The 27,074-nt window shown below is 47.8% G+C and overlaps 12 protein-coding genes across 12 annotated transcripts; 8 read left to right on the top strand and 4 right to left on the bottom strand.

The window, feature by feature from the left end:
- Positions 1–141: 141 nt before the first annotated feature.
- Positions 142–2,650, bottom strand: DFJ58DRAFT_752667 (uncharacterized protein). The gene is made up of 11 exons (XM_041387858.1): positions 2,422–2,650; positions 2,338–2,370; positions 2,201–2,291; positions 2,131–2,145; positions 1,894–2,078; positions 1,661–1,782; positions 1,473–1,612; positions 1,393–1,423; positions 930–1,340; positions 863–872; positions 142–808 (listed from the first exon to the last, which is right to left on the bottom strand). The coding sequence occupies exons 1-11, from the start codon at positions 2,569–2,571 to the stop codon at positions 587–589; spliced, it is 1,410 nt and encodes a 469-aa protein (XP_041251253.1). The 5' UTR covers positions 2,572–2,650; the 3' UTR covers positions 142–586.
- On the top strand, positions 2,649–5,203 carry DFJ58DRAFT_693450 (uncharacterized protein). The gene is made up of 4 exons (XM_041383416.1): positions 2,649–2,922; positions 2,976–3,257; positions 3,304–4,052; positions 4,101–5,203. The coding sequence occupies exons 1-4, from the start codon at positions 2,823–2,825 to the stop codon at positions 4,890–4,892; spliced, it is 1,923 nt and encodes a 640-aa protein (XP_041251254.1). The 5' UTR covers positions 2,649–2,822; the 3' UTR covers positions 4,893–5,203.
- Positions 5,204–6,165, top strand: DFJ58DRAFT_752675 (uncharacterized protein). Its single transcript, XM_041387859.1, has 5 exons — positions 5,204–5,334; positions 5,447–5,476; positions 5,585–5,616; positions 5,722–5,814; positions 5,867–6,165. The coding sequence occupies exons 1-5, from the start codon at positions 5,292–5,294 to the stop codon at positions 5,918–5,920; spliced, it is 252 nt and encodes an 83-aa protein (XP_041251255.1). The 5' UTR covers positions 5,204–5,291; the 3' UTR covers positions 5,921–6,165.
- Positions 6,166–6,334: 169 nt separating this feature from the next.
- Positions 6,335–8,622, bottom strand: DFJ58DRAFT_752680 (uncharacterized protein). Its single transcript, XM_041387860.1, has 5 exons — positions 8,023–8,622; positions 7,770–7,970; positions 7,586–7,697; positions 7,248–7,531; positions 6,335–7,200 (listed from the first exon to the last, which is right to left on the bottom strand). The coding sequence occupies exons 1-5, from the start codon at positions 8,410–8,412 to the stop codon at positions 6,529–6,531; spliced, it is 1,659 nt and encodes a 552-aa protein (XP_041251256.1). The 5' UTR covers positions 8,413–8,622; the 3' UTR covers positions 6,335–6,528.
- A 556-nt stretch (positions 8,623–9,178) lies between these two features.
- Positions 9,179–13,180, top strand: DFJ58DRAFT_752684 (uncharacterized protein). Its single transcript, XM_041387861.1, has 12 exons — positions 9,179–9,532; positions 9,583–9,819; positions 9,875–10,147; positions 10,194–10,655; positions 10,712–10,894; positions 10,949–11,752; positions 11,805–11,997; positions 12,046–12,073; positions 12,126–12,414; positions 12,466–12,717; positions 12,772–12,873; positions 12,929–13,180. The coding sequence occupies exons 1-12, from the start codon at positions 9,410–9,412 to the stop codon at positions 12,968–12,970; spliced, it is 2,988 nt and encodes a 995-aa protein (XP_041251257.1). The 5' UTR covers positions 9,179–9,409; the 3' UTR covers positions 12,971–13,180.
- Positions 13,181–13,249: 69 nt separating this feature from the next.
- Positions 13,250–14,675, top strand: DFJ58DRAFT_752685 (RlpA-like double-psi beta-barrel-protein domain-containing protein-containing protein). The gene is given in 5 exon segments (XM_041387862.1): positions 13,250–13,664; positions 13,724–13,744; positions 13,800–13,883; positions 13,936–14,281; positions 14,294–14,675. The coding sequence occupies 5 exon segments, from the start codon at positions 13,428–13,430 to the stop codon at positions 14,422–14,424; spliced, it is 819 nt and encodes a 272-aa protein (XP_041251258.1). The 5' UTR covers positions 13,250–13,427; the 3' UTR covers positions 14,425–14,675.
- On the top strand, positions 14,671–16,248 carry DFJ58DRAFT_674141 (plant expansin). The gene is made up of 4 exons (XM_041383085.1): positions 14,671–15,085; positions 15,143–15,179; positions 15,235–15,348; positions 15,402–16,248. Exons 1-4 carry the CDS (start codon positions 14,907–14,909, stop codon positions 15,921–15,923), a joined length of 852 nt encoding a protein of 283 aa, XP_041251259.1. The 5' UTR covers positions 14,671–14,906; the 3' UTR covers positions 15,924–16,248.
- Positions 16,249–17,275, bottom strand: DFJ58DRAFT_693460 (uncharacterized protein). The gene is made up of 3 exons (XM_041383417.1): positions 17,175–17,275; positions 16,644–17,122; positions 16,249–16,593 (listed from the first exon to the last, which is right to left on the bottom strand). The coding sequence occupies exons 2-3, from the start codon at positions 17,084–17,086 to the stop codon at positions 16,275–16,277; spliced, it is 762 nt and encodes a 253-aa protein (XP_041251260.1). The 5' UTR covers positions 17,087–17,122; positions 17,175–17,275; the 3' UTR covers positions 16,249–16,274.
- Positions 17,276–18,022: 747 nt separating this feature from the next.
- Positions 18,023–19,881, top strand: DFJ58DRAFT_752689 (uncharacterized protein). The gene is made up of 6 exons (XM_041387863.1): positions 18,023–18,507; positions 18,563–18,705; positions 18,759–19,066; positions 19,113–19,384; positions 19,438–19,499; positions 19,554–19,881. Exons 1-6 carry the CDS (start codon positions 18,341–18,343, stop codon positions 19,673–19,675), a joined length of 1,074 nt encoding a protein of 357 aa, XP_041251261.1. The 5' UTR covers positions 18,023–18,340; the 3' UTR covers positions 19,676–19,881.
- A 146-nt stretch (positions 19,882–20,027) lies between these two features.
- Positions 20,028–24,634, top strand: DFJ58DRAFT_752692 (CRM1 C terminal-domain-containing protein). The gene is made up of 17 exons (XM_041387864.1): positions 20,028–20,176; positions 20,229–20,312; positions 20,369–20,470; positions 20,523–20,595; positions 20,643–20,749; positions 20,805–21,155; positions 21,203–21,757; positions 21,808–22,045; positions 22,104–22,313; positions 22,375–22,526; positions 22,576–22,680; positions 22,737–22,950; positions 23,009–23,238; positions 23,298–23,445; positions 23,497–23,598; positions 23,651–23,954; positions 24,006–24,634. Exons 1-17 carry the CDS (start codon positions 20,171–20,173, stop codon positions 24,253–24,255), a joined length of 3,231 nt encoding a protein of 1,076 aa, XP_041251262.1. The 5' UTR covers positions 20,028–20,170; the 3' UTR covers positions 24,256–24,634.
- A 299-nt stretch (positions 24,635–24,933) lies between these two features.
- On the bottom strand, positions 24,934–25,764 carry DFJ58DRAFT_720562 (uncharacterized protein; the record flags this gene model as incomplete). The annotated part of the gene is made up of 5 exons (XM_041384719.1): positions 24,934–25,173; positions 25,244–25,390; positions 25,438–25,511; positions 25,593–25,631; positions 25,680–25,764. 5 exons carry the CDS (start codon positions 25,762–25,764, stop codon positions 24,934–24,936), a joined length of 585 nt encoding a protein of 194 aa, XP_041251263.1.
- Positions 25,765–25,982: 218 nt separating this feature from the next.
- DFJ58DRAFT_6757 (uncharacterized protein) lies at positions 25,983–26,952 on the top strand. Its single transcript, XM_041383106.1, has 4 exons — positions 25,983–26,073; positions 26,126–26,278; positions 26,348–26,445; positions 26,504–26,952. Exons 1-4 carry the CDS (start codon positions 26,063–26,065, stop codon positions 26,794–26,796), a joined length of 555 nt encoding a protein of 184 aa, XP_041251264.1. The 5' UTR covers positions 25,983–26,062; the 3' UTR covers positions 26,797–26,952.
- The last annotated feature ends 122 nt before the right edge of the window (positions 26,953–27,074 follow it).

Raw genomic sequence — 27,074 nt, forward strand, 5'->3', positions numbered from 1 at the left:
GGTTAGTGCGATTTCAAGTTCGGCGGTTTTGCACTTGCGCCATGCAGTGTTGATAAGTGATTCGAGCCTTTTTTGAATGAGTAATAGAGTTCGCCAGTAGTTCGAGTTGAATAGTACACTTTCTGTTCGCGCCCGTACCTTCGAGAAGCCTTGGCTCCACCGTACTACTTACAAGTTAGCGATCTGCCTCGTGTCGGTGGAAGAACCTGTCGAAGCCAGCCCATATCCAGTCTACAGCGTCCAGCCTCTTACTGATATGAGAGAAGACAAGAAGAGTAGACGTGCAAATTGCCGAAATTCGCCGCTTGGTTCTCGGCGTAAAAGCTCGCTATCACTTCAGATGTCATGATCAAAAGGCATGAGGCATGCTTGACCTTGTTCTATTGTTCTCTACATCCCACAAATGCAACGTGCCATCTGATCTCTGTCGAGGACCATATGGTGCTGGAGTTTTTGTTCACATGCGGGTCCGTGAACGGCGTCTTTAATAAACGGCGGAGCGCATCAACCGTGTGGCGTCCGCATCAGCACATGTTCATGGATAAATGTATTAGGTGTAAGTATCATCTAGGTAAATCCTCAGGCCTCAATCTTCTGCTGACGAGACACCTTGCGCATGAACCCTGACATTCTTCGGCAAAACATCATAACCACTTTGACCAAGGTCAACAGGCAGAGCAGCGGTATCGTCCAGATGCTGTGAAGCGAGCAAGGCCTCCCCTTCTTCCGCTTCGCCACCTACCGTCTCCTCTAGAACCAAGGGCGGGTGGAGGAAAGAGGGAGGGTTGACCAAACCATTGAAAAGGAACTAGAAGACCGCATTAAACGATAACTACCATTAAAACGTTGATTAAAGACGTACCGTGCCATACCTAGAATATGAAAGATTCGTGAGCGCCACGTAACAACTGTATGAAGGACTTCCTTACACCAAGAAGGAGAATCCTAGTACTTGCAGGAGCGAAATGGGGAAAAGAAGTTTCTCCCAGCCTAGTCCAAGGCTGATTAGCCAGATCGAGAGTGTTCTGCAGGTGTCGGTCAAACTCCTCGCTGTGGCGCTTACATGCCGGGTAACGCTCAAGCCGAAGTAATTGAACAAGGAGATACTAATGGCGATGGCGATCCCTGACCAAAGGACACTAGGTGTGTTCACCAATTGGTACCAACCCCTAGGAAGGTCAAAGAAAGGCGAGCTAGAAGCGATTGACGGCATAGCGAGAATGGGCGTGCACATGATGACGGAGAGTGTGCCGAATAAACCCTCGTAGCCCACAGCAACCAAAGGTGCCACGGAGTAACGGGCCATAATCTTCTCTTCCACAACAAACTGTGTTGCCGTACTAGGTGGCAGTTATTCTTAGTCGCTGAAGTAAGGGATGACGAAATACTTACAACACCTGGGCGAAGAGAATGAAGAAGACACCTATACATGATGAGTATAAACTCCCATTAAAAGTAATAAGATATCTGACCAACTAGGACTTTGGTGACTTCGGGCTCTGACTGATCGGTACCCAAGAGACGCAAGGTAGGTTGTACAACGTCTTTGATAAGCGAACCGCTGTATCCTACCAGCGAAATACCGGCCATGACTGTCAAGAGAGAGACCCATCTGTGCACAAATTAGGACTATGGAACGGGAGAACTGGGGAGGACGTACTGATAGAGCCATAAACGACGGTGTAAGAAGATGACACTCAGGGTGCCCACAAAGAGAACGAGAGCTCCACGTGTCATCTGATAAATGGAAACGGGCGTATAGAGAAGACCGACATTCATAAGCTGTTAATATTCATTATGAATGGAAGTTGTTATCAGCACAATCGATAATGAAGACGAGACTAAAAGCAACGGATTGCAAGGCGAAAAGGCAAAGATAGGAAATCGACGGACCGTTGTTCCGGTAAGATCGCAAGCAGCGGGTAACCACAAAAGAAGAATTTTCCAGCCTCGTAGCTCTTCGCAAGTTTCGTCGATTTTACCGGGCTCATGAACGTCTTCTTCTAAATCATCCGGGAGAAATACGGGTGTAGTGTGCTGACGTGCACGTAGCCACGTATAAATTACAGGGAGAAAGCCTACATGCAAAAAGTGAGATATGAATAGACAGACTGCCTATTGGATACTGACAAAGCATTTCGCCGACTACCTCGGACAGTTAGCGTAGAACGTGGTACAAATAAGAATAAGGGATACGGACGGAACATCTGCAGAGTTTGCCACACAGGCTGCTCGTATAGAACGTGATTTGCAGGGTTGGGGTCGCTACAGTTCTCCACGCATTGCATGTCCTAGTGGTGGTCAATGCTGTGTCTCTGAACGCGAGGCTGAACATACCTGCCATTTACTCCACAAAGAATTACTCGACCCCTACAAAGCATGACTTGGTACACGTTTGGAGATACCACTTGAGATACATACCGTGATTATCATACCCGCAAGGAGAATGGGAATGTAGAACGACGAAGGCATGGTCGGTCGGTCGGTCGGTCGGTCGTCGAAGACTCTGCCAAAGAGTTGCAGGTTTCTAAAACGAACAGGTGTGACAAGTAGCCGGCGTGACAATACCATATGCAGTAATAGGATGCCGGTGCTCCGTAGATCTGGATCAGAGATCGGGAGATCGTGTCGCGATGCTCTTGCTTCTCGCTCGCTGTCATGAATATTAATTCTGGTATCAGTTATTGGCCACTTATTTATCCCAATTGCTTCTGGGCGTCTTTAAATTCTTCCTCCATCACTCTCTTTTCTTTCACTCTTTAAATTGCTCATCGTCCTAGTCAACCTCAACGCCATCCTAAACGCCGTCCTAATTGCCCTTCATGGTGAAGCTTACACTTCTCTCTCCCAAAGGCAACAATGGCGTCCGCTTCTTTCCCTGCATTGGCTACCTCGGCTTGACGCCCCTCAAGTTCGAAGGAGGTCCGTATATCTACCTCTGAATTCATATCATCCTCTAATATCCGTTCATTCAGTCGTCCGAACTGAAATCGAGCAGGATGGGAAAAATCTCCCTGCCAAAGATATAACAGTCTCTGTTCGCTGTTATGAGTTTCGGTACGGCCGCTTGGGGACAGCACAATCCAATATTTTGGTAGAGCACTCCATCACGTTATGGAGAAAACCAGACAGCCAAGATTGGGCAGATATAGGAAATGCGGAATACCCATTCCGACTTTCCATGCCACTTCAAACTACTGGTCCCAGCACAGCTCTTTACTTTCAAGAGTATCGAATATGTTGGCGAATCGAGGCCGGTATGTGCTTTCACCCATTCAACGACTCGTCTCTTACGTTGTTTAGTCGTCAATCACGCTCCCATTCCGGGCATCGGTTCTCGCTTGCTTAAACATTATGATCTCTATTTGATCCGCCATGACTTACCAGGAAATGTGTCTCCTCACTCTCCAGTAACCCCGCCCCCAACATCTTATCTATCCACCAAGTCTAGAGGTCCTTCACTCCGTTATCGTATCATACTGCCCACTAAACCCGTCGGCCCCCTCGACATCGTTTCTTTACAAGTCACCGTCCAACCACTCGATCCAGCAGTATCCATTCGCAGTGCGACCGCCGTCGTTGAAAGAAGAATACAATTCTCAGACTTCCCAACATCGCCTTCTGGTACTTCGACACCATCGGGCCCCACATTATTGTCACACTCATACCTCGCATCAAATCAAGAACCAAACTCGCATGATCATCACTCTACTGCAGCAAACTCCTACGACATCACATCCGCAGCGTCATCTTCCAATGATCTCCACTACCTTTCCTCAACCTCTTCCTTGATATCTGACACACGACCTCTTCTGCCACAACAACAATCATCAGTGCCTAGTACATCATCAGCGACTCACACAAGCGAACGAACAACGGCACATATTTTTGCTCATCTTGAATCTTCCCATCGCTTCACTCGGGATTCTACTGGAACCTGGCGTCAGACTCTCACATTTTCTTGGCCCGATGCCAGTCCCAGTAGCCGATGGACGGTTGGAGAAACACTTCAGACCGGCATGGCTTCTATCAGGTTTTTTATTCGCGTAAAGGTATGTTGCATGTCTTTCCCTTGTTGTTTGCCTAATCATGCGTTTCAGTTGATCGTCTCCTCCCCTAACTCGAGCGCTGAAACGGTCGAGCTTGATGACCAAGAAATTATTGTCGTCTCGACCAACGAGGCAAAGCGTCAATTGGCTCTTTCACGCTATTCCGCCGCAGGGCAGCACAAGTCTAGGTCTCCCAAACGATCAAAGCGAGAACGTCCAAATACAAACACTCAACTACCCTCACCACCTCGTAGCCCTCCTGCAGTCGCCCAAGTACCAAAAAAGGCGCCCATTACACCTAAAGGCGGCCATGAACATGAAATATCACATGGGCATACTCACAAGATTTCTTCTGCATCATCCCCACAATCCGGAAGCAAGAGCAAGCTGAATTCTATACGCAGACCCCACACTTCTGCCGGGCCCCGGGACACGCCACATGGGTACGATTCACGGGGATATAACCCTCTTCACAATCATAGTAATCGACACCCTGTCCCTCTGCGCCCCGAAACTGCATACAGTGGACCCGCCACCAATGGACGCAGTACTCATGGTGCTTTCTTCCAAAAGTGGGTGGAAGCTCCACGGCTTGGCCACTCTAGTTCAAGCGCAAGCTCGGAGGGAGCCCACTCGCTAACACCTGAAAGTGCTGCTCGCGCAGACGGTAACTTGTTGTTCGACAAAGTCGGACAAGTGGAGATGCGTGCGTGGGAGGAGGAACTAGCAAGAATAGAATTGGTGAGCCGCAGAAGCACTGCAGATATGATGGATTTTGTATCCCAGCGGAGGAAGTTGAACAGCCAACAAGTCGTACGGACATTTCTGCAAGCGGAAAGCTAGTACACGGATTCTCTGCATTCTACATTATTTATCGCCACTACTTTCCGTTGTCATGCTTTCCTTCTCTAGCATAGGTTCTCTGCATAGTCCATTTTCCAATCATCAATACTATCATCAACTTCATACTAGCACGATTCACCGTAGAACGTCCAACTCTACTATCATATTGCATATTTATCAATTTCGTTGGCGCATGCTCTCGGGCACTGTTTTAATGAGATATCGCAACCTCGGTTTTACCGACGCAGTTGATGTGTATACTTGTGGGAGTGCGGTGGTCCAGGTTCCAGGTATGATGCGCCAATGATGCCAAGATACAAATAAGTAAATACTGGGTTTGCACCTAGCCCTGCCTCCGGGCCATACTTGACAACTTACCAATCGCAAGAATCTCACACAATGAGTTATCCGTGGTTCAGAATGACATTACTAGGAGGCGGTCGTGAGTCTTATCTCGAACTGGCAAATACAGAAGCTGATTGTAATTGGGATCTCGGCGCAATCTGGACTGTTTTCACTGGACGCACATGATGCACGGCACTTCGCTGCGCCAGTGATGGGTCTTGGTTACCTTTTGATGAGCGGTTCGTATTCTACTACCGCCCGGGGACCTTCATCATCTGATTCGCCCATTTTCTCTCTCCTGTTCCTCTTGATTAATTGAACATCATTGCCTTGTTCTTAATTTGTAGCGACCGTACCTACACCTGAACAGACATATGCCGTGAGTTCTTTCCCCGTCTTTCGCCGTTGACCATGCTGCGCATTCCAAGGCTACGGCATACTTTACATTTGTGTTCAGTAGAACCACGTCTCACCATAAGCGCAGGCGATGTCACCTGATTTGCGGCGAAAGGTCGACGCAAACCGAGCAGCCAGACTCGTCCAAGAGCAAACCATAAAACGTCAAATAGATGCACAGGTTAGCATTTTAACGCATGCTGTGTGGTGACACCTGTCTTATATACAACTAGAGCAATCCAGATGCAGGAAAACCTATTTGGGCCGACCAACAGAATCAGCAGTAGCTTTGGTTTTTCCTCGGCATCTCTACTCGTCGGAGCTCTCTCTTTCTTGTGCCACGTACTCATTCACTGCATCATTTGTAATGTCGGTACCGCTTGACGGCTTCTTTGGTTGTTCTCCAGACCCCGCCGTGAGACGACATGTACTGGACAAGGGAAGATGCCGGCAAGATACAGGTTAGAATTGTACCGTGGACTTGTGACCAGTCCGTCTATGAGGCAAACACGAGTCTAATTGCACCCGCCCATGTAGTCCTTTCGCCGCAATAGTGAGAAACATCCCACCATCATTCCCCGGGCCGCCGATACATGGATGAACCAAGATATACGCATCACCGAGTTTAGCCCACATGACAGTAGGATCTTCCACGAAGATTGACCGCCGTCAACTTCCGCGGCAATTATGCTACAGTATGAGAACGGCGAACAAAATCAAATTCATGAAATGACATGTCAGATAGATACAGTGGTGATGTATTCAACAAGCTGAAATGTCAAGCTCAAGAAGTACTATGCAAACATTAAGAATTACGAAAGATGCTCCTCCAGGATCTATAAACGATGGACGACTCGATGGCCAACACCAACCCCCGGTACCACGCAGTTGGCGATCATGAATTAGCGGCCTTTGCGGCAGCCCTGACTGAAACCGAGTCCGTGTTCAACAATGGCTCCTCCAATGTCGATTCTGGTGAAGATGGAAGTGTGTCATAAAATGACTGTCCTAGAGTATTTGGGCTGGAAATGGAGGACGATATGGAGGCCGCACCAGGCGTCCCTGCGGATGACTGTATGCTGTCAATATACATGGAAGCGTTCTGACTTGAAAGCTCGGTTACTCCATCGGGCACGGCCGATGCTGTGGAATCAATAGTTCTATCACCAATCATCGGAGATGAAATGCCCGGTATCAGGCGTTGTGGGTGGCCTGAAATCGAGATTGCCCCATCACTGCGAGTGGCGTTGGTATCAATGGGTGTCTGCGAGGGAGATGAAGAGGTTGGTTGACCTGCTACAGGGGTCATTGCCCGATTACCACCGTGATTCGCTTCGGCTATTGTCTCTCCCGACTCCAAGCTCCGGGCGGCCGATGGGATATTGGAAGCGTTGTTCCCTACTGTGTCTGTGGTTGTCTGATCCTCACTCGACCGACCGGGAGTATCTCCCTCTATATGCCCCCTTGAAGCAGTAGCAGCAGCTTCCTTCTTTCGCTTCTCTTCTTCTTTTCTCTGCTGCTCTTCGTGCTCCAAAAGTGAGAGGCGCATAGCCTCCATGACCATTAACTGAAAAGGGATATTAGTTGAAATACGTCAGAGTACAAAGCTAATACCTCTTCCAAATCTTGGCCACCAAGCCCCATCTGACCCAACAACTGACTAATATCCGGCTGACCACCATTATTTCTATGTCGCCGACTTCTTCGACTGGAACCGCTGTCTACTTCACCCCCGTCCTGACCCTCACCGGTCGGTAGGGGATGAACACGGCCACTGGTCACACCAACTGGGATGAGTCTGTCTCCTACTTGACGCATGATTATTCGCCTATTTGCACGGCGCGTTACCGCAGCTCGAACAGCGGCAAGTTTAGCTTCCCAGTCTGGCCTTATAGAATCTATAGCACAGGAAGACATGATGATAGGGTGACATTTGAACATGAGTCATTTACCTGTAGTGACCACTTCCGGACTATCGTGACCAAAGCTCTTACGACGTTTTTGAGCCGCACTGGGTATATTCTGCTGCAAGCCTTTGGCGGTGTCCGACCATACTGGCAGTGACTGAATGACAATGAGTAAAGAACAAAGTTACCTCGTCAATTATAATCAGGAGTGTGTCTGAGGAAAACGAACCGTTCCATCACTCCCAATTCCAGTACGCCATGAAGGAGGAGTATATACCACACCGAAATTCTCCTGCACACAATACGGGCATGCTGCTGGCTCAGATACGAGATGTGTAGCTGTGGGTTCGGTCCTCTTTATCTGAACAAAACATTCCGTGCATATCGCCTGATCGCAACACCTTGAATGGTTCATGTTAGGGGGGTAATACTGAGGCACAAATTACTCAGTGGTTGCGTGACGCACGTGAGAGATAACGCACAAGGAAACATATTGGGCATTCTACAGCACCTCTGTAAATGGCAGCCTCTGGACAACGGGAGGGCTCCTTCGATGCACCAGCCCGCTTAGATTGATGAGCTGGCTTTGTGCAATCTCGCGAGTCAACCCTTGTAGGGGGAGTGTCGGAGTTACCGCTGTCAGTATCTTGAAGGACCCTCCTAGCTGACATGATCTGCTCATCATCCCAGTTTTCATTGTAATCTTCTAAAGGTCGATAGAAAGGAGCAAGCCTGCGATCTACGATGAGCTGGGTGACGATCCCATGATTCCAGTCTTTGGGCCCAGTGTAGACGCCCTGAGGAGCGAGATGACCATAGTCAACGGTGTCGTCATGATGGCCGCGTGAGGATGACGAGCTGGTGTTGCCCATGGCTTCAATTCCAAGGACGATAACTTGTTGGCAAGTTCAGAGAGACCAACGAAATTGAGCGGCGAGACCGTCGTAATATGCGCGACTGTTCACTGCCAATTAGGTCACCGTAGTGTATTTACTTGTGTTTGTGTTTGGTGGCAAGATGACGGCCCGAAATCGTTATCTTTTGAACCCTAGCCAACCAGGCCTATAGTAACTGAGCGCTGAAATAGCGCTGAGCGCCGAGCAGCTGGCCATTAGGCTTTTCTGTCAGGATATATAGGCACATGTGCATAAGGCCTAGCAGATTCATAAATCTACTTCGAAGCTGATGCTGACAAGTGATATTATTAGAGTTGCGCCTTTAATACTAGTTAGGGTTCCGGCCCTGCCGACTTTCACCTTGCTCCGTGGCACGCGATTTTATTTTCTGCGCCTCCATTTTACATATTGCGAACGTGCTAGGATCTGGAAAACTATAGGATATTGTCGACATATATGTTATCTGAAAGTGCCAGCCATTTTGGCGACCGGTGATACTACTTAGTATATCCGTGTACAGTGATACTTGAACTTGAGTACTGATCAGAGACGAGGCTTTCACGCCTTGGAAGAACTAGCACATATATGTTATGGCTGGATGTCAGACACCGGGTGGTACAATATGAAACCGGTAGACTCATATGTCAGGAATAATTACGTGATCACAACATTTGAACACGACCTTGCTCCGCAAGGTGATTTGTGCGATGGCGTGCTTGTTTATGTGTATTACATGTATGATCAACATCTACCGCGTAATCTAACGTATGAACCTGGTGGACAGATACCGCCCGCGTTAAAAGTTTCGACCACAACGTTCGAACTTCGTGAGTTCAGCGGTCCTCGTGGTCGATAACTTGTGCAAACAAATCGGACACGTCAGCAAATTTCACAGACATAGCAAAGCAAATTCCTGTGCTTAAAGGTGCTGAGTCGTGTGTCTGTACTATTTTCTCTCTTCGTTACGACGGTCATGGAACAACCTTGGACTAGTACTCCGGAGCATGTCCTGGAGCACTTTGGTGTTGACAGTTCTCGCGGACTGACTGCAGCTCACGCCGCAAAGCATGCCGAAGTGTATGGAAAAAAACGGTCAGTCGGCGTTGTTCATCTATTTTGTTTCGGAAGCTAACATCTTGTGCAGAGCTTCCAGAAGAACCTCCCACTCCACTATGGGAGCTTATTCTAGAACAGTTCAAGGACCAGCTGGTGATGATCCTGCTTGCGTCAGCAGTTATATCCTTCGTTTTGGCATTGCTAGATGACTCTGAAGATACCACTTTATTTGGAGCATTCATTGAACCCGCTGTTATATTGCTCATTCTTATCGCGAATGCAACTGTTGGGGTAATACAGGAGACAAACGCGGACAAAGCCATAGACGTATGTTATATTTTGTGGTCTCGTGGCACACCAATATTTAACCGTGTTCGTGCAGGCTTTGAAAGAATATTCACCAGATGAGGCTAAAGTCCTCAGGTCTGGCCAGTTGGCCCACATTCATGCCTCTGAACTCGTTCCAGGTGACATTGTTTCGGTTTCGGTTGGCGACAAAATTCCAGCGGATTGCAGAATATTGTCCATATCCTCTAGTAGCTTTAGGGTGGACCAGGCCATCCTCACTGGCGAGAGTGTTAGCGTGAACAAGTCGGTTGACGTTGTCTCTGACACAGGCGCCGTGAAACAGGACATGACAAACATGTTGTTCTCTGTAAGCGCTTTCCTTACCTTCTCGACGTGTATTCATCATTATCTAGGGTACTACAGTAGTCAATGGGAGTGCGCGAGCCGTCGTCACTTTCATTGGTCAGAAGACCGCTATCGGCCACATCCATCATTCAATCTCGCAGCAAATCACTGAAAAGACACCGCTCAAACGCAAACTTGACGATTTCGGTGACATGTTGGCCAAAGTGATCACCGTGATTTGTGTCCTGGTGTGGTTGGTCAATTTCCGGCACTTCTCGGACCCTGCACACCATGGTGTAATGCAGGGCGCTATCTATTACTTCAAAATTGCCGTGGCTCTTGCTGTGGCTGCTATCCCAGAAGGTCTTGCCGCTGTCATTACAGCATGCTTGGCTCTAGGAACGAAGAAGATGGCGCAGAAGAACGCAATTGTCAGGAATTTACCGAGTGTGGAGACCCTTGGATGTACCAATGTCATTTGCTCGGACAAAACAGGCACTCTCACTACCAACCAGATGTGTGTTTCAAAGGTGACATAGGATTCTCTACCGTATGAGATGCATCTCACCCAACCTTGCTACTCAAGTTCCTCATCATCAATGCGCAAAGCGGCCTTCCAGAAAACTATAATGTTGAAGGTACAACTTATTCCCCACAAGGCTCGATCACCTCTACCAAAGGAATGGCCGTGGATCTGCAGTCTGATCCCATCAGACGTCTTGCGGAGATTAGCGCCATTTGCAATGACGCGAACATCGTCTACAATTCTGTAAGCCCTACCACACTGCCGATCGGTGTTCTCTATCCTTATTGGTGTTCCTAGGACAAGGCCTCGTATAGTAATGTGGGGGAGCCGACTGAAGCTGCCTTGAAAGTCCTCGTAGAGAAGATTGGTTGTCCGGACAAAGAAATATCCGAGTCCCTCTCCACACTTTCGCCGCCCGTGAGGGCGAGTATAGTGAATGAGTACTATGAGCGCTCCGTCACGAAGCTACTCACCATGGAATTTTCACGTGACCGCAAGATGATGTCTGTCCTTGTACGGCTGAATTCAAAGGGTGCCCTTTTTGTCAAAGGAGCCCCCGAGTCTGTCTTGGACCGGTGTACTTCAGTCATGGTGCATGGCAAGGTTATTCCATTAACTGCAGAGCTACGTAAAATACTCCTCGCCCAAACGGTTTCTTACGGGTCCATCGGTCTCCGCACTCTGGCTTTGGCCTACGCAGACGTTCAAGACGTTGATCCCGCTCATTATCAAAGTCAAAACTCTAGCGATTATAGTCGTTTTGAACAGAACCTGGTGTTCGTTTCTCTGGTTGGAATGCTTGATCCCCCAAGACCGGAGGTCCGTCTTGCTGTTGCGAACTGTAGAGCTGCTGGTATTCGTGTTATCTGCATCACTGGCGATAATAAGGGCACTGCGGAAACGATCTGCAGGCAGATTGGGATCTTCGGGGAGAATGAGGACTTGACTGGGAAGAGCTACACTGGCCGGGAACTAGATATGCTCAGTGCTGAGGAAAAGATCGAGGCTGTGCAACGCGCTAGTCTCTTTACTCGAACAGAACCAGCGCACAAGAGCCAACTTGTTGATATCCTCCAAGGTCTCGGGCTGGTTGTAGCGATGGTTGGTCAGCGTACTTGACATCTCTGACGCTAACTAACATATCTCTTTCTAGACTGGTGATGGTGTAAACGATGCCCCTGCACTGAAAAAGGCAGATATCGGGGTCGCCATGGGAAGCGGCACTGATGTTGCCAAATTGGCTGCTGATATGGTGCTCGCGGATTCCAACTTTGCAACTATAGAGCTTGCGGTAGAAGAGGGTAGACTCATATACAACAACACTAAGCAATTCATCCGATACCTAAGTACGCGCAATTCACATTGTCTTAGTCGTTCTTGCTGACCATTTCTAGTTTCATCAAACATTGGCGAAGTCGTCAGGTAAGACCACGTACTGTTATCGTCGCGACTAGATACTGACGGTTTACCATAGCATATTTTTGACTGTTCTGCTCGGCATGCCAGAAGCCCTTATCCCAGTACAACTCCTGTGGGTCAACCTTGTTACAGACAGTTTGCCTGCCACCGCCCTTGGGTTCAACCCACCAGATCATTCTATCATGCGGGTTCCTCCAAGAAACAGTCGGGAGCCTCTTGTTGGAAAATGGCTGTTCTTCCGTTACATGGTCATTGGCATTTACGTCGGATGTGCCACCGTGTTCGGATATGCGTGGTGGTTCATCTTCTACTCAGAAGGGCCGCAGATCACATTCCACCAACTTGTATGCATTACCCTAACTCAATTATCCGTTCCATACTGATGAGTCCGGCAGACGCATTTCCACCAATGCTCTGCGCTCTTTCCAGAAATTGGGTGCGAGATGTTCACGAACGTTATGGCGCATCGAGCGACAACCATGAGTCTGTCGATTCTGGTAACGGTAGAGATGTTCAACGCAATGAACTCGCTATCTGAAAACGAGAGTCTGCTGCGGTTACCCGTGTGGAAGAACCCGTTCCTTGTTGGGGCAATAACTCTCAGCATGGCGCTCCATTTTGCTATTTTGTATATTCCATTCTTCACGGTGAGTCTTCCACGTTAATCTCACTAAATTTGGAAAGTTAAAAAGTTATTCTAGGTGCTGTTTCAAATAACGCCGTTGAACTGGGCTGAATGGCAAATGGTTTTGTATCTCAGCTTGCCTGTGCTTGCCATCGACGAGGTCCTAAAATTTGTGACAGTGAGTACTAGCAGTTTATTGTGTTTTTTCCCATACCAAGCTCATTTGTTCATAGACGATGTTTATTGACCCTCCCACCCAAGTGGAGCTCAAATGATGGGATATTATGTCGGATTACGAATTTATCAGTGTAGTAAGAACGAGGACGGCGATGGTTGTGCTTGACAAGTACTGAGTACTGAGTCTGGAATTGCAATATAGTCAAAGGCATAGCAATTGACATGGTACCCATGGACATGATCATAAAATACACGCTTGGTAGAGATGTCATTGTTACTTGAACAACGGAACAATTGGTAGTGCCTCATTCTATTTTAAGGGCCAATCGGGTAGTTCTTAGCTGGGGCCTTGGCGCCTGAAAGCCGTAAGTGAAACTGTGAGAGTGAAGGATGGTGAGTTCGTATAATATATTGTATTTCAAGCGTCGGCTCGCGTTTACTTTCTAACCATCACCTTCTGTGTTCAAAGTTTTCACAGCAACGAATAGTCACTCTTTTTTCGGATTTCCTGCCTGTCAACCCTCACGCTCTCTACTTGTTTTCTAGGCTGACTGCATGCGCTTCTTTACTCAGTTGTCAGTGTTACTGTCGTTCGTGCTATCATGGTACTCGGTGTCGGCCAGAAGTGCCCACCAAGTCAACCGACACCATGGAAAGCGTCTGAATTCGGACCTCGCCGTTCGCGCGCCAGGAGATGTTGATATGTACAAACGTGATTACGCCAATTCCCGCTTCACATACTATGCGGTCGGTCTAGGTGCTTGTGGTACAACAAACATACCCACCGACTTTGTATGTGACTAATTCAAATTATAACAATTACCTCGAGGAAGCTAACTTTGACTACCTAGATTGTTGCACTCAATTCAGACGTAAGAATTTCAAATTTCTGCGTTGTTGTTTAAAGCAATTCAATGAAATTTCTAGCAATTCGGCAGCGGTTCATATTGCTACCAAATGATCACGATCACTTGCAACGGATTGACAGCGCAAGCTCAGATTACTGACGAGGTAAACAACGAGCATCATGATACCAGTTGGATCAGTCTGACACCCAAAATAGTGTCCTGGATGCCCCTATGCTGGCCTTGATTTTTCGCAAGGTCTTTTCGAGTTTTTCGCTCCACTTGGTGACGGTGTGATCTATGGTACATGGTCCTTCGGTAGTGCCCCTGCTCCGGCACCGTCACCTACAACCACCTCGCAACCGCCCCCACCGCCAACCACTACCTCGCAGCCACCGCCACCGCCAACTACAACCTGGACCCCGCCTCCATCTTCGACAACCTCGAGTCCCAGCCCTACTAGTACACCGTCCTCATCTTCGACAAGCTCAAGTTCATTCAGCTCCAGCTCCAGCTCCTCAACCTCAAGCACTTTTAGTTCTTCGTCGTCTTCGGCGTCGAGCAGTGCGTCGAGCAGTGCGTCGAGCACAACAAGTGCTGATTCTGTAGTAGAGACCGCTGGGTCTGTCGGAAGCTCTTCCAGTCTCATGGACCTCAACCTGGCAATGGTGTACCTCGGCGAACTTCTTGGTGACGCTGAGGCGTAATATTAGCTGTTTCAGATTCGCAGCCTGCTGCGGATTTCTTGATAAAAGTATGGCGTTGCTATATCTACTTTGTGGACATTTTTCGAGTTCGTTGAGATTCGAAGGACTTATTCTTCAGCCAGACGCTGCTATACCCACATAATACCGTACATCCCATCACCTATCCAAAGTTTTCGGGGGCGGTTTTAAACACTAGTCGATGGTATTGTTATTACTCTTGAATATTGAATGCCAGACTGGTTTGGTAGTAACCTGCAGGTGTCCCCGGGGTCCTACCCTGATAGTGGTTGGTATGAAGATGAATTTCATTATTTTCCGTTGTAACATAGACCACTCCCTTCTCTAGGCCGCTTCCACTCAAGTAACAAAGCTGTAATCTTACAAGCTAGACATTCCCTTGTGTATACGCTCTTTCAACTTCAGGTCCGACGCAGATCATCCGCACCGGGAACTTGTACCATTCCTGCCTTACAAATCGCGCAATGCGGGTCACTACGATTCTCGGTTTTCTCTCTACAGTCATTTCTTTTAGTTTCGCTAACACTCATGGCAACCACTGGGGCAGACGTCACCAAGAAGTCGCAATCCGCGCTCGTGGTGATGTGGATGTCCATAAGCGTTCCTTCGATAATGCTCGGTTCACCTTCTATGATGTCGGCTTGTGAGTCCCATGACGGTGCCTTATTTGAAAATTGCTCATCACTTCTTTTTTTCAAAGGGGTGCTTGCGGGGACTACAGTGCTCCCACTGACTTTGTCTGTATCGATAAGATATCTGTGGCGTCATATTCTCATCATATGTCATTTCTAGATCGTGGCGCTAAATGTCGATCAGTACGGCAGTGGATATCCAGGCCCAATGTGTTTCTTGTCAATTACGATTTCTTATGGTGGAAAAACAGCCCAAGCTGTTATCATGGATGAGGTCTGTATTCGACTACGTTATTCAATACTGTGACCTTACCCAAAAACGACTAGTGTATGGGCTGTCCTTATGGTGGACTTGACTTCTCTACCGGTCTTTTCGAGTACTTCGCAGACGAGTCGGTGGGTGTACTCTACGGGTCGTGGTGGTTCAATAGCGATACTGCTGCTACCACTACCAGCTGGACTCCTACCACCACCTCATCCTGGACTCCTGAACCTACAACGTCCACGACCCCAACGACGACATGGACTCCTCCTACCACCTCCTCGACTCCAACGTCATCGTGGACGCCTCCTACGTCTTCATACACTCCCACTCCCACCACCACCACCAGTTCCACTCCCAGTTCCACTTCCACTTCCAGCTCCAACTCCCCCTCCTCGACCCCTACCCCCTCCTCGGCCTTGCCTACGACCGTCAATTACAGCTCTGGTGTGGGCAGTGGGATTGCTGTCCCCACTGGAACCGCTGTGGCTGCGCCAAACAGCGCCAACCCCGAGAATCTTCTGGTCTTGAATCAAGCCATAATTGATATTGCGAGCATGCTAGTAGCTGCAGAGGACGGTATTTAAGGTTGCCCCTTAGGACATTTCATCTGGACACGGAATGCAGTACGCAGTGTCTATCTTTATTACAATATTTTGTTCCATCGCTTCTTCATATTTTTCACAGCTTTTCTGCACATTGACTTTGTAGATTTGTCGCAGTGCTGTTTATACCCTCAACGTTACATTGCATGAATATGCCGACTGTGAACTTGCTAGTCATATGTTCCCGTAGTCATACATATGTAAAATTCATGTTGTTGTTCTTTGAGTTGAACTCAAACCATGAAGTACAGTAGGAACAAGTGAATGATACCATTTGTCGTTGTAAAATACAGGTCTATGCAACACTGAATGGGTGGGGAACTCCCCCGCGAATTAGTTGGAGATGCCGATTAGAAGGACGTTTAGTCCATGTTCCTTCACCCACTTCAGGGAGCTCTTCCGGTTGCTTCGCCGGATATCCTTCCGTAGTGCGCTCTTGCTAGGCTGCATGATCTGTTTCAACTCGCTCTGGTCTTTTCCCCGCTTCGCTACGTAATCTTTGATATTCACGTGTACAGAGGCCTTCAGCAGTTTTGTTGCTGATTTTATGCTGGCGGGTAGATGTTTGGAAATACCAAATTCTACAATGAGAGCCTGGAGAAACTGGAGCTTCGCACTAGGATCATTCTTCTTGACAGGAGTATCCAGGTACCTTCCCGCAATGAATATATATTATTTCAATAAGTAGGAACAAACACGCACTGTGTGATGTACGCTGCAGCATCTTCATATGAACCATTGTGGGTCCTCGCTCCACTGTTATGATGGAGGGAGGGGCTCGTAGACGATGAACGTGTACGTCCGGAATTACCAACTGCTGGCTTCCGGATCTGCTTCACCTTTTGGATTGGTTTGTTGACTTTGTTCGTATCTGATTCATGCTCCACTTTGTTGACTGATAACAGATTGAATGCAGTTGACAGCACATCCTCTTGGGCGCTGTCGCCGGAAACATTATCAGGAAAGTCCTCCGCTGGGATACGGGGCAACAGGACAAAGTCAGCGTCGCTGTCGGTAACGCTACTCTCCGACGAATATTCCTCGCTGACGCTCCAGACAACTTCATCTTCAGAAGCTTCTGTAGCGCAGCAAGAAATGCTGCTTATAATTTCGACGGACGAATCACTATGATGAGAGTCTGTCATTCTCAGTCTGGTGAGATTGAATAGGGGCTTCGATGCCTAGCGTCTAGACAATCAACGTATCTTACGTGCTGCAGCGTTTTTCACTTACCTAGAACAATTGTGGGTCAGATGATTTAAGGAAACTCTTGCTGTTGGTTTAAGTAGGTGGAAGTCAGAAAGACGAATGGGACGAGCAGATCTTGGGCGAGTTGAATGTCCTGCTTCAAGAAACCTAAACTGTCGCGGAGTTTGTAATCCAATTATTAGTTGTCGATATCACTTGCTGCCGCGGTTCTTTTTGGCCTGAAGTACTCGAAACCCCAAACATCAAGCTGACTAGTCAGAATAGCGCGTGTAGCTCTGTAGTCAAGTCCCTTCTATGTAGTCAGCGCCGTACTATGTAAAATCACGTAGTAGTCTCTGTTTGTCTCGCGTCGGTGATGAATGAATATAGTTGTGTTGTGTTATCGATTTAATCCCTAAGTATATAGAGTGGATGGAATACTATGTCGGGCTATGAGATATGAGGCGTACATACTACATGTGTTCCCCGAAGTTCGAGGGTGCAAACTAGTACATGTTGGCTCCAGTCGGTGCGCCAGGGAAACGTCATCAAAGTACCTCGAGGCGCATTTTGATTTTGAATGTGCAATTGATACGGGACGGTGTAAGTGTGTGGGTCATTGGGTGTCGTTCTGGGCCCCTTTCCATATCTTGCTGATCTGTGTCACTCTCTGCAACCCACCCTAACCCATCCCATCCAAAGGTGTGGACCCACGCCCTAAGAATGGCCTCGCCCAGCAATTGGTTCGCATACGAAGGTGAAGTCGAGAAAGGGTATAGTGGCAAGGGTAGCGGCGGGATGTATTGTTGATCGAGTACGAGTACGACGACCGTGGGACGATTCCCGATTTTCATGCGAATCACGGATACCATTTTGAATGGCATTGCTGCTGCCAACTAGAATGCTGATGCATTAGCAATGCATCACTATTACATCAGTCTCCAACCAAGAATCCACTGCATCCCTACAATTCTTGCATCAAAATGACAATACGGCCTGCAACACTGATGGTGGCTATGTAGTGCTACATGGCCATCAGTAAACCGGTGAGACTCAGATATTTCCTGATTTTGTACCTGTTTCCTATATATACATGACGTCAACATAAAACAACATTTAAAAGTAATATAAAGTGAGATGCACCATGCGTCCCTCATAGTCGTCACCAGGACTCCCACAATTTTTGTTTCTTCCTTCAAGTTTGCAACACCATGAGCACTGATCCAATTCCAAATCTGCCGAAGACACAGCGAGCTTGGAGAGCTGTGAAGCGAGGCAAACCTTCCGAATCTCTTGCTTTCCAGACAGACGTAGCTGTCCCTTCCCTTTCACCTGGGGAAGTGCTTGTGAAGGTTCATGCCGCAGCACTTAATCCGGTGTAGGTGACCTTCCAAGATATTCATTGAACTTCTTATAATTTCGATTTTCATTAGAGGATGGAAGATCATGTCTACTACGCCCGATATCATTGCTAGGAGACCAATCACACCAGAACATGATTTCGCCGGCGTGGTCGTGAATGCAAATGGCACCGAGTTCTCCGTAGGAGACGAGGTTATCGGTTTTATACCAGTTCGTGAGTATTAGTATTCTTGTCCGCATACCATGTTGACGCAGGTTGTCGGATAGAAATGCAGTTCAAGACCGGGCAAGGGGCGCTGACAGAGTACACAAAACTTCCTGCTACTCATTTAGTCTTGAAGCCATCCAATGTCTCTGCGATTGAGGCTTGCGGTCTTCCTGTAGCTGGGGAGACTGCCTTTCAGGCCCTAGTCGACATTGGAAAGCTTCAAGCTGGCCAGAGCGTGTTCGTCAATGGCGGTAGTTCAGCAGTTGGCATGAATGCTATTTATATTGCAAAGGCTCTTGGGGCGAAGGTTGTTACCAGTGCTTCGTCAAGAAATGAGGACTTTTGTCGTGACGCGGGGGCAGATGAAGTAAGCGCTTTCCCCTGTAGTTATTCCTTTGCTGACACCTCACCAGTTTCTCGATTATACGAAAAAACCTCTTCATGAGCAATTGCTGGAAAATCCGCCCTCACCTAAATTTGACATCATCTTTGATGCCGTTGCTTTGGTTGATCCCGCTCTTTACAAGTACTCGAATGCCTACATGACGCCAAAAGGCGTGTTCATATCGACCGGACCTTGGCCAGACCTGAAGTGGGGGGGATCTACCGGCGTCTCGAATTTGCTTTCTCTGGGCTACGAGATCCTGAGACCACCGTTCCTCTGCGGTGTTAATGCAAAGTGGACGTCAGTACATTCTGCTCCCAAATCATTACGCGCCACTGACATCTGGCTTACAGCATGGTAAGCGTAACTCACAAGCAACAGAATCTTGCAAAACTGCGCGACTTGATGGCAGAAGGTATCGTACTAGATTCTTCGTGTGTTTGGCATCTTGAGTTGACCGTATTTCAAGGCAAGCTCAAACTGGCGGTAGACTCCGTGTATGGATTCGAGGACGCTCTCAGTGCATACGATCGTATCATGACATCACGAGCTACTGGCAAAGTTGTAGTCAAAGTAGATGGCGGCTTGTGACAACATTATTCAAGTATTGTACTGGCCCGCTGTAGATACACTTCTTCCTCGTGCAAACGTATTACTGCTGGCGGTAATTCTTTGATATCGAATCGGGATCGTTGGCAAGAGGCACCGAAGAAGTTGATCACCAGATAGAAAGTGATGGCATCCGGTTCCGACGAACTCGCCATGGTATTATAGCTGAAATGTATAACAACTTGCAACATCAGCCATTTTTGCAGCCTGGGCAGGTCTGTTACAACACGCGTCCAACACGCGTCCGTACTAATAAATGTTTATATTAATTATCAACGGATCCTAGAGGAGCTGATTATGAAGCGATATTATGTCAGCAGATTAGATGTAGGGGGAGGACCCTGTGCCCAATGCCCATTGCCCAGCGTCCCTTCCTTACTGTTCGTAATCTTCCTCATCATCGCTTCAACGGAGGCGGAACCTGGAATAATTGACCACCATATCGTAGCAGCTTAGGTGCAGTGCATTCTTGCAACCATGGAGGTAAGCTCTTCGCGCTTTATCATCGTTTATTCTTGTTCAAGTTAGCATCCAGGGCTTGCTCGATTTCTCGAGGGAGTTCGATGTATCCCTGCTAGATAAAGTCGTCATGGCATTTTACACCGGCTCTGGCCAAGAAGTGAGCGGCGGAGGTATCGTTCGCCATTTGCGATGAACTTACATTCATTTGTACAGCAACAAATGGCTCAACACGTACTGACACAGTTTGAAGAACATCCCGATGCTTGGACCAGAGTTCCAGACGTTTTGGAGAGATCCTCGTTTCCGCAGTCCAAGGTACTGTCCCCTACCAAAGGTGGCTTCATGATGACTGATTCCATATTCGCAGTACATCGGCTTGCAGATTCTAGAAAAGCTCATTGTGACGCGATGGAAAACACTACCAGAAGGACAGAGATTAGGTAGGTTATTTCCTTCAGATAACTGACGTGGCTAACGTCGCGTGTAGGAATCCGTAATTTCGTTGTTGGTGTTACCGTCAAAGTGGCATCTGACGAGACCACCATGCGGAAAGAGAAGACGTACATCAACAAACTGAATCTTGCCCTCGTTCAAGTGCGTAATACACCATACATGACTACAGATGACCTTATGGATTTAAACCTTTCAGATTCTGAAACAGGAGTGGCCGCACAACTGGCCGACTTTCATCACCGAACTCGTGGAGTCCTCAAAAACCAATCTTTCTTTATGCGAGAACAATATGGTCATATTGCGGCTGCTTTCAGAAGAAGTCTTTGATTTCTCTGCTGAACAGATGACGCAAACCAAGATCAAGAATCTCAAGAATCAGATGTGTGGCGAATTCAGCGAGATCTTCAAGCTCTGTTCAGAAGTCTTGGAGGAGGCTCAGAAGTCAAGCTTGATTAAGGCAACTCTTGAAACATTGCTGCGTTTCTTGAATTGGATACCTCTGGGATACATATTCGAGACCATGATAATCGACACACTCCTGAATCGCGTAAGATTGTCATTACTCCTCGTCGAACTAAGTTGATTGTTCTGCAGTTCCTGGAAGCTCCTGACTTTAGGAACGTGACGCTCAAATGTCTAGCAGAGATTGCTGGATTGAACGTGGGCCCAGAATACGATCCCAAATTTGTCATATTGTTCGCCATGGTCATGACTTCCGTCAACCGCATGATTCCTCCTTCCACCAACATTGCTGCGGCATATTCTTCAGCATCAGACGCCGGTCAGGAGCTCGTTCTTAACCTCGCCCTCTTCCTCTCCAACTTCTTGTCCACCCATTTACGCGCTGTCGAGACTGAGGCGAACCGTGATGTTCTGTTAAATGCACATCTTTACATGGTCAAGATCTCCCAAGTCGACGAGCGCGAGATTTTCAAGATCACTCTTGAATACTGGTCTAAACTCGTGGCAGAACTCTACGACGAGATCCAAGCTCTCCCCATCGGCGAGAGCGGATTACTCATGGGCTTAAGCCTCGGGAGCAGCGGCGGAAACATGCTCAACGGCATGTCTCTGAGAAAGAACATCTACAGCGACGTCTTGAGTAACTTGAGACTTGTTGTCATCGAGCGGATGGTCAAGCCAGAGGAGGTGCGGTTGACTTTTCCTCTCTTGTCTCTTCGATATAACGATGGCTCCAGGTGCTAATTGTCGAAAACGACGAGGGTGAAATCGTTCGTGAATTTATGAAGGAATCGGATACAATCGTCCTCTATAAGCAGATGCGGGAGTTGCTGGTCTATCTTACGCATCTTGACGTTGTGGACACCGAAAATATACTGACCGAAAAACTTGCAAAGCAAGTCGATGGTTCGGAATGGAGTTGGCAGAACTTGAACACGCTCTGCTGGGCCATCGGAAGCATATCAGGAGCTATGAGTAAGTGGTATTTTTCTTAGCCCTCTGATCTGCTTTAATCCCCTCCCCCGATCTACAGATGAGGAGACTGAAAAACGCTTCCTTGTTACCGTCATCAAGGATCTATTAGGATTGTGCGAAATCAAAAGAGGCAAAGACAACAAAGCTGTCGTCGCCTCGGATATCATGTACATCGTCGGCCAGTATCCACGCTTCTTGAAGGCACATTGGAAATTCCTGAAGACAGTCGTCAATAAATTGTTCGAGTTCATGCATGAGACCCATGAAGGTAAGGAGCCCATTACCGAAATACTCTTGTCACTCTGACCATGTCTGCACGACACCTCCAGGTGTTCAGGACATGGCATGCGACACGTTCATCAAGATTGCCCAGAAGTGTAGGAGGCATTTTGTCATGCAACAATCGGGAGAACAGGAGCCATTCGTAGACGAAATATTGCGGCTACTTCATCGCATCACTGTCGACCTGTCGCCTCAGCAGGTATGCCGCGTGATATTATTTGGGTACGCCTTTTTATTCCTTCCAACAGGTACACACCTTCTACGAGGCCGTCGGTTACATGATTTCCGCCCAGCCCAACAAACCTCAGCAGGAGAAGCTCATTGCTAAGCTGATGGAACTACCGAATAACGCTGTGTGTACCATGTTTTTTATCAGCGAGAGAAGTCCCTTGCTGATAATTTCATTAAGTGGGATTCACTCATGGCTCAAGCGGCGCAGAATATGGATGTCCTAAGCAACCTTGATAATATCAAGATTTTATCCAATGTCCTCAAAACGAACGTGTCTGCTTGTACATCTATCGGCAGCTTCTACCTGCCTCAGGTGGGACGGGTCTTTTTGGACATGCTGGGTCTGTATAAGGCGGTCAGTGGCATTATCAGCGAGACGGTAGCTCGGGAAGGTCCGTGATTCAGCCCTCCCAATTCCTTCCTGTGTCGTGTCTCATCCCCAATCATTAGGCAACATCGCCACTAAGACGCCAAAGATACGGCAATTGCGCACAGTTAAGAAGGAGATCTTAAAACTGATGGAGACGTATATCAAGAAGGCTGAGGATCTTGAAGCCGTGAATACAAATTTCATGCCCCCACTACTGGATGCAATTCTTGGTGACTACAACCGCAATGTACCGACTGCACGAGATGCTGAGGTGCTGAACGTAATGGCTACCATTACAAGTCGTCTCGGGGTAAGTGCATAGCATGTCCAATGCCGTGCTTGTTCGCTCACCCCGTCCTACAATCACAGCCTTTGTTGACTCCTCAAGTTCCTGCCATTCTTGACGCAGTCTTCGAGCCTACATTGACGATGATCAACCAAGACTTCTCTGAGTTCCCAGAACATCGTGTTGGGTTCTTCAAGCTCCTCCGAGCCATTAACCTTAATTGTTTCCCTGGTATGCGTCTCTTGACTTTAGAATCGTCACCTCGCACTAATAACTTTACAGCTCTACTTGGCATCCCACCGCCACAGTTCAAGTTGTTTATGGACAGTATCATCTGGGCAATCAAACACACGATGCGCGACATTGCTGACACCGGACTTAACTGTGAGCACGTACTTCACGTACATGGAGAGGGCGCACTTACGGTTTCTTTTAGTGTGCCTTGAGGTGGTCAACAATTTTGCGGGCGCAGAGACTGCCGTCAGCAATGTGTTTTTCCAACAGTATTTCCTGAGTATTGTGCAAGATATATTCTTTGTACTCACGGACACGGACCACAAAAGTGGTTTCAAACTTCAAAGTCTTCTGCTCGCACGCATGTTCCAGCTGGTTGAGACGAACCAGATCCAGGCACCCCTGTTTGATCCTGCGCAGATGGCAGATCCTACCGTCTCAAATTCCGTGTTCCTGAAGGAATATTGTGCCAATCTATTGAAGACAGCATTCCCTCATGTGCAGAAGTGCGTCCCCTTTTTCATTTTTCTGCTGTCGTCTCTGAATGATTTCTGCAGCTCGCAAGTTCAAGTCTTCGTCTCAGGTCTTGGCGAGTTCCACGGCGATATCAACCGCTTTAAGCTCGCTCTACGTGACTTCCTCATCCAGCTTAAAGAGTTCTCCTCTGGCGATAATGCCGAGCTATTCTTGGAAGAAAAGGAAGCAGAAGCGCAGATGAAGGCCCAAGCAGAACGAGAGATGGCCATGCGTATTCCTGGCATGCTGAAACCTTCGCAGCTCGAGGACAAAGACGAGGATATCTCATAAAAGGTCCCGGTCCTTCTGCCATGTACTGTAGCTCGTCGCGCCCGATCTCATCCTGCATGCACTTTACGTCTCACTTCCCTTTTCTTAAAAAGTGGACGGATCTCATTTTATCATCCTTTGTCATAGCAACTCATTCTGCTATCGAAGATTTCTTGTGTTCTCGATATCTAATGTATTAGTGTGTAAGCCAGGCAATGCAAGAGTAGTATATCTGTTAAAGACGGACTTTTAGACGGGGTGAGATAATATCTATGGCTAGCATGTTACAGGCTCATGGCATAGTAATGCACAACTGTAGTCACGACTATTCTTCCTTGCTGGAGATATCTCACAGTTACACGGACATTGAACCTGACAGGTAATACAGTATGGATTTGTACCGGTTGGGCGATTGACCGATGGACAAGTCTTCTTCCTTAATCTTCTTCAGTTCGGTCTGTATCGCGGGATGTGCTCGTGGTATAATTTGCACCCGTCGGCGTGTTCGTGTCTCTCTCTGAACCGACTGCGTTGCTTTAGAGATAACAGTACCGATAAACTATTGGAACAATATTTGCCGCCAGGAAGGTGGTTGACTATTGAGTAGAAACTAGCCATAGCGAAGTAGAACGTATATATGACGTCACACGTAGCTTGTCGCTCATGACGGGAACTAGTTCACATGCTTCATCAAATCAGCTAATACAAGGGGTTAATTTTGCTCACCTCGAAGCGAAATTGTGGAACTTCAGAAGTAACTATTGCATATGTAAACGTTCGCACTTTCGGGCCGTGCCAACTCCATGGAAAGGATATTTGAAGCGACGCCACTGCAGACATCTTGAGTTCTGGCGCAGGAGACGCAGCAGCCATGGAAAGTATTCCATTGATCGGTTCTAAAACTACTGTGCGTGTCACTGATATGCGCCGGAGAAGCAGCTCCGACGAAAGTCACTGAATTGCGAAACTGGGTAAGCTGCCACGCAGAATGCTGCATGTAAGAACATACTTCGAGAATGCCTGCATCACCTGGGACTTCGTCCAGCTGAATAGTGCGAACAAGAAGGCCAACAATGAATTGCATGTCGACGTGTCGCAAGAGGCGTTCCACGATAGATGGTTGGGATTGGATGAAGGCGAGCATCTGAACACCGCTCTGGGTTCGTCAGAGGACTCTACGGCGGTGAAAAGATAGACATACACCTCCGCCGGTTTCTTGAAGAAGAAGACGGCATTAATCTTGGCAAAGTGAGAAGCCGTGACCATCTCCGTCTTCACTTCTTCAGGAGATTTGTCAAAGAACCGTCTCAGTCAGTAGCTGGTTCAATGAACTGACGCAGGTTTCCACTATCACCCACATTTCACTGCAGAGAACCTCTGTAGCGACATATGGGTATCTAGAATTGGTCAGTGAAGAGGCCCCATGGACCGGAGATATGGCTTACTTGAATCATCCTTGTTATCTTCGTCTTCAATCTGACCAGTCATATACTCCAGAAGACGTCTACATGTTGATGAGTCGCGTGGCATTTCTGTAGTAGATTATCTTCGTTTAGAATTGCCACCGCTAGTATACTGTCGATCAAGGGTTGTGAAAACCGAATCTGCTCAAGAAAGAGTTCACGCTGTATTTGAAAACCACGATATGATGGGAAAGAAACTACTTCCAGAATATGGAAGCAGAGCGATGTTGTTGAAACTGAGGAACAGAGCTGATGCAAGGGTAGGCTGTTGAGGCCAGTGTATAGTTGTTACTAAGATTAATATTGCAATGGTACGTACTGTTTGGCGGTGAAGGAAGTTCCAAGCTTTATTCATTACCATCACGATGTTCAAAAAGTATATACTAGCATTCTATTCACACAGCAGCTCGCTCACGATTACATCCCAGGTTTACGCCTTCCACAGATATCGCAGGCCAAACGCCACCCAAGTCCTCTGTACAACGATCGATAAGGGCTGCTGTGCTACAGCAGTGGAAGATCGGACCAGAGACACTCGAAGAGATCTGGCCCAAGAAGGAGACTTTGATCCACGTAAAATGGTACGTCCTTCCAGGTATCCAAATCTGACGAGTCTGATGTCTGACATACTTGGTCTGCATGACAAGAAGCAGAGAACACATCTCAATATACTCCGTCCAAAGCGTACCCCTCTTTTTCCAGCATTTTGATGGGCCGTTCTACCCCACCCTTCGATTACTTCACCAGTGTAAGTCAACATTCCTCGGGTCCGGTAGTGACACATATGTGAAATGTACCGCCTATAGATCCGTCCATTCTACCTAAAGTTGGGGTCGACAGGGGCGCAATTCGCTTTCTGCTAGCGGGCGCTCCCATGATGTGTCCCGGATTAACTTCAGCTGGAGGTTACCTTCCGCCATCTGAGGAAGCACTGCCAAAAGGTACCGCAGTTGCTGTACATGCTGAGGGAAAAGAGCACGCTGTTGGAATCGGAATCACCGAGCTCAGCACAGAAGACATGCGGAAATTGAACAAAGATGTGGCTGTCGAGATTGTCACGTATCTGGGAGATGATTTGTGGGCCCTGCAAACTCTGTAGTTTCAATGGACCTCTTTGGGTGTAACAGATCAATATGCAACCTTATCTGATAAACCAATCATGTGGTTTGCCAACATAGCTTAAGGTGCTGCTGGCACTTGCTAATATTGGTGATCTATACAATAGTACTACTGTACTAGTGATCTTCAGGCTTCTGTACAAGCCGGTACGGACGATAGTCTTTTTTTGCATCATTCCAGCGGCGCAACACTGATGGGATCAATGCTAGCGAACCCCGGCCCACTTGCGAGCCGGTGGGGGAGCTTTTTCGAGTCATC

The sequence above is a fragment of the Suillus subalutaceus genome, assembly GCF_016647625.1.
Source record: "Suillus subalutaceus strain FC151 chromosome Unknown DFJ58scaffold_1, whole genome shotgun sequence".
NCBI classification, from domain to species: domain Eukaryota; kingdom Fungi; phylum Basidiomycota; class Agaricomycetes; order Boletales; family Suillaceae; genus Suillus; species Suillus subalutaceus.

Excerpts from the sequence above, each read along its gene's own strand:
- DFJ58DRAFT_752667 (XM_041387858.1), bottom strand. The coding sequence starts at position 2,571 with ATGGTATTGTCACGCCGGCTACTTGTCACACCTGTTCGTTTTAGAAAC. Across the intron at positions 1,613-1,660 it reads CGTCGTTTATGGCTCTATCA|ATGGGTCTCTCTCTTGACAG; the intron begins GTACGTCCTCCC and ends ATTTGTGCACAG. Across the intron at positions 1,424-1,472 it reads AGTCACCAAAGTCCTAGTTG|GTGTCTTCTTCATTCTCTTC; the intron begins GTCAGATATCTT and ends CATCATGTATAG.
- DFJ58DRAFT_693450 (XM_041383416.1), top strand. The coding sequence starts at position 2,823 with ATGGTGAAGCTTACACTTCTCTCTCCCAAAGGCAACAATGGCGTCCGC. Across the intron at positions 3,258-3,303 it reads ATGTTGGCGAATCGAGGCCG|TCGTCAATCACGCTCCCATT; the intron begins GTATGTGCTTTC and ends TACGTTGTTTAG. Across the intron at positions 4,053-4,100 it reads GGTTTTTTATTCGCGTAAAG|TTGATCGTCTCCTCCCCTAA; the intron begins GTATGTTGCATG and ends CATGCGTTTCAG.
- DFJ58DRAFT_752675 (XM_041387859.1), top strand. The coding sequence starts at position 5,292 with ATGAGTTATCCGTGGTTCAGAATGACATTACTAGGAGGCGGTC. Across the intron at positions 5,617-5,721 it reads CACCTGAACAGACATATGCC|GCGATGTCACCTGATTTGCG; the intron begins GTGAGTTCTTTC and ends CCATAAGCGCAG. Across the intron at positions 5,815-5,866 it reads AACGTCAAATAGATGCACAG|AGCAATCCAGATGCAGGAAA; the intron begins GTTAGCATTTTA and ends ATATACAACTAG.
- DFJ58DRAFT_752680 (XM_041387860.1), bottom strand. The coding sequence starts at position 8,412 with ATGGGCAACACCAGCTCGTCATCCTCACGCGGCCATCATGACGACACC. Across the intron at positions 7,698-7,769 it reads GAATTGGGAGTGATGGAACG|TCACTGCCAGTATGGTCGGA; the intron begins GTTCGTTTTCCT and ends ATTGTCATTCAG. Across the intron at positions 7,201-7,247 it reads GTGGCCAAGATTTGGAAGAG|TTAATGGTCATGGAGGCTAT; the intron begins GTATTAGCTTTG and ends ATCCCTTTTCAG.
- DFJ58DRAFT_752684 (XM_041387861.1), top strand. The coding sequence starts at position 9,410 with ATGGAACAACCTTGGACTAGTACTCCGGAGCATGTCCTGGAGCACTTT. Across the intron at positions 9,533-9,582 it reads TGTATGGAAAAAAACGGTCA|CTTCCAGAAGAACCTCCCAC; the intron begins GTCGGCGTTGTT and ends TCTTGTGCAGAG. Across the intron at positions 12,874-12,928 it reads AGGTCCTAAAATTTGTGACA|ACGATGTTTATTGACCCTCC; the intron begins GTGAGTACTAGC and ends ATTTGTTCATAG.
- DFJ58DRAFT_752685 (XM_041387862.1), top strand. The coding sequence starts at position 13,428 with ATGCGCTTCTTTACTCAGTTGTCAGTGTTACTGTCGTTCGTGCTATCA. Across the intron at positions 13,745-13,799 it reads TTGTTGCACTCAATTCAGAC|CAATTCGGCAGCGGTTCATA; the intron begins GTAAGAATTTCA and ends TGAAATTTCTAG. Across the intron at positions 13,884-13,935 it reads AAGCTCAGATTACTGACGAG|TGTCCTGGATGCCCCTATGC; the intron begins GTAAACAACGAG and ends CACCCAAAATAG.
- DFJ58DRAFT_674141 (XM_041383085.1), top strand. The coding sequence starts at position 14,907 with ATGCGGGTCACTACGATTCTCGGTTTTCTCTCTACAGTCATTTCTTTT. Across the intron at positions 15,180-15,234 it reads ACAGTGCTCCCACTGACTTT|ATCGTGGCGCTAAATGTCGA; the intron begins GTCTGTATCGAT and ends TGTCATTTCTAG. Across the intron at positions 15,349-15,401 it reads AAGCTGTTATCATGGATGAG|TGTATGGGCTGTCCTTATGG; the intron begins GTCTGTATTCGA and ends AAAAACGACTAG.
- DFJ58DRAFT_693460 (XM_041383417.1), bottom strand. The coding sequence starts at position 17,086 with ATGACAGACTCTCATCATAGTGATTCGTCCGTCGAAATTATAAGCAGC. Across the intron at positions 16,594-16,643 it reads GCTGCAGCGTACATCACACA|GTACCTGGATACTCCTGTCA; the intron begins GTGCGTGTTTGT and ends CATTGCGGGAAG.
- DFJ58DRAFT_752689 (XM_041387863.1), top strand. The coding sequence starts at position 18,341 with ATGAGCACTGATCCAATTCCAAATCTGCCGAAGACACAGCGAGCTTGG. Across the intron at positions 19,067-19,112 it reads GTGACGCGGGGGCAGATGAA|TTTCTCGATTATACGAAAAA; the intron begins GTAAGCGCTTTC and ends ACACCTCACCAG. Across the intron at positions 19,385-19,437 it reads GGTGTTAATGCAAAGTGGAC|CATGGTAAGCGTAACTCACA; the intron begins GTCAGTACATTC and ends TCTGGCTTACAG.
- DFJ58DRAFT_752692 (XM_041387864.1), top strand. Across the intron at positions 20,471-20,522 it reads CCTCGTTTCCGCAGTCCAAG|TACATCGGCTTGCAGATTCT; the intron begins GTACTGTCCCCT and ends CCATATTCGCAG. Across the intron at positions 20,596-20,642 it reads ACCAGAAGGACAGAGATTAG|GAATCCGTAATTTCGTTGTT; the intron begins GTAGGTTATTTC and ends CGTCGCGTGTAG.
- DFJ58DRAFT_6757 (XM_041383106.1), top strand. Across the intron at positions 26,279-26,347 it reads ACTTTGATCCACGTAAAATG|CAGAGAACACATCTCAATAT; the intron begins GTACGTCCTTCC and ends CATGACAAGAAG. Across the intron at positions 26,446-26,503 it reads CCTTCGATTACTTCACCAGT|ATCCGTCCATTCTACCTAAA; the intron begins GTAAGTCAACAT and ends TACCGCCTATAG.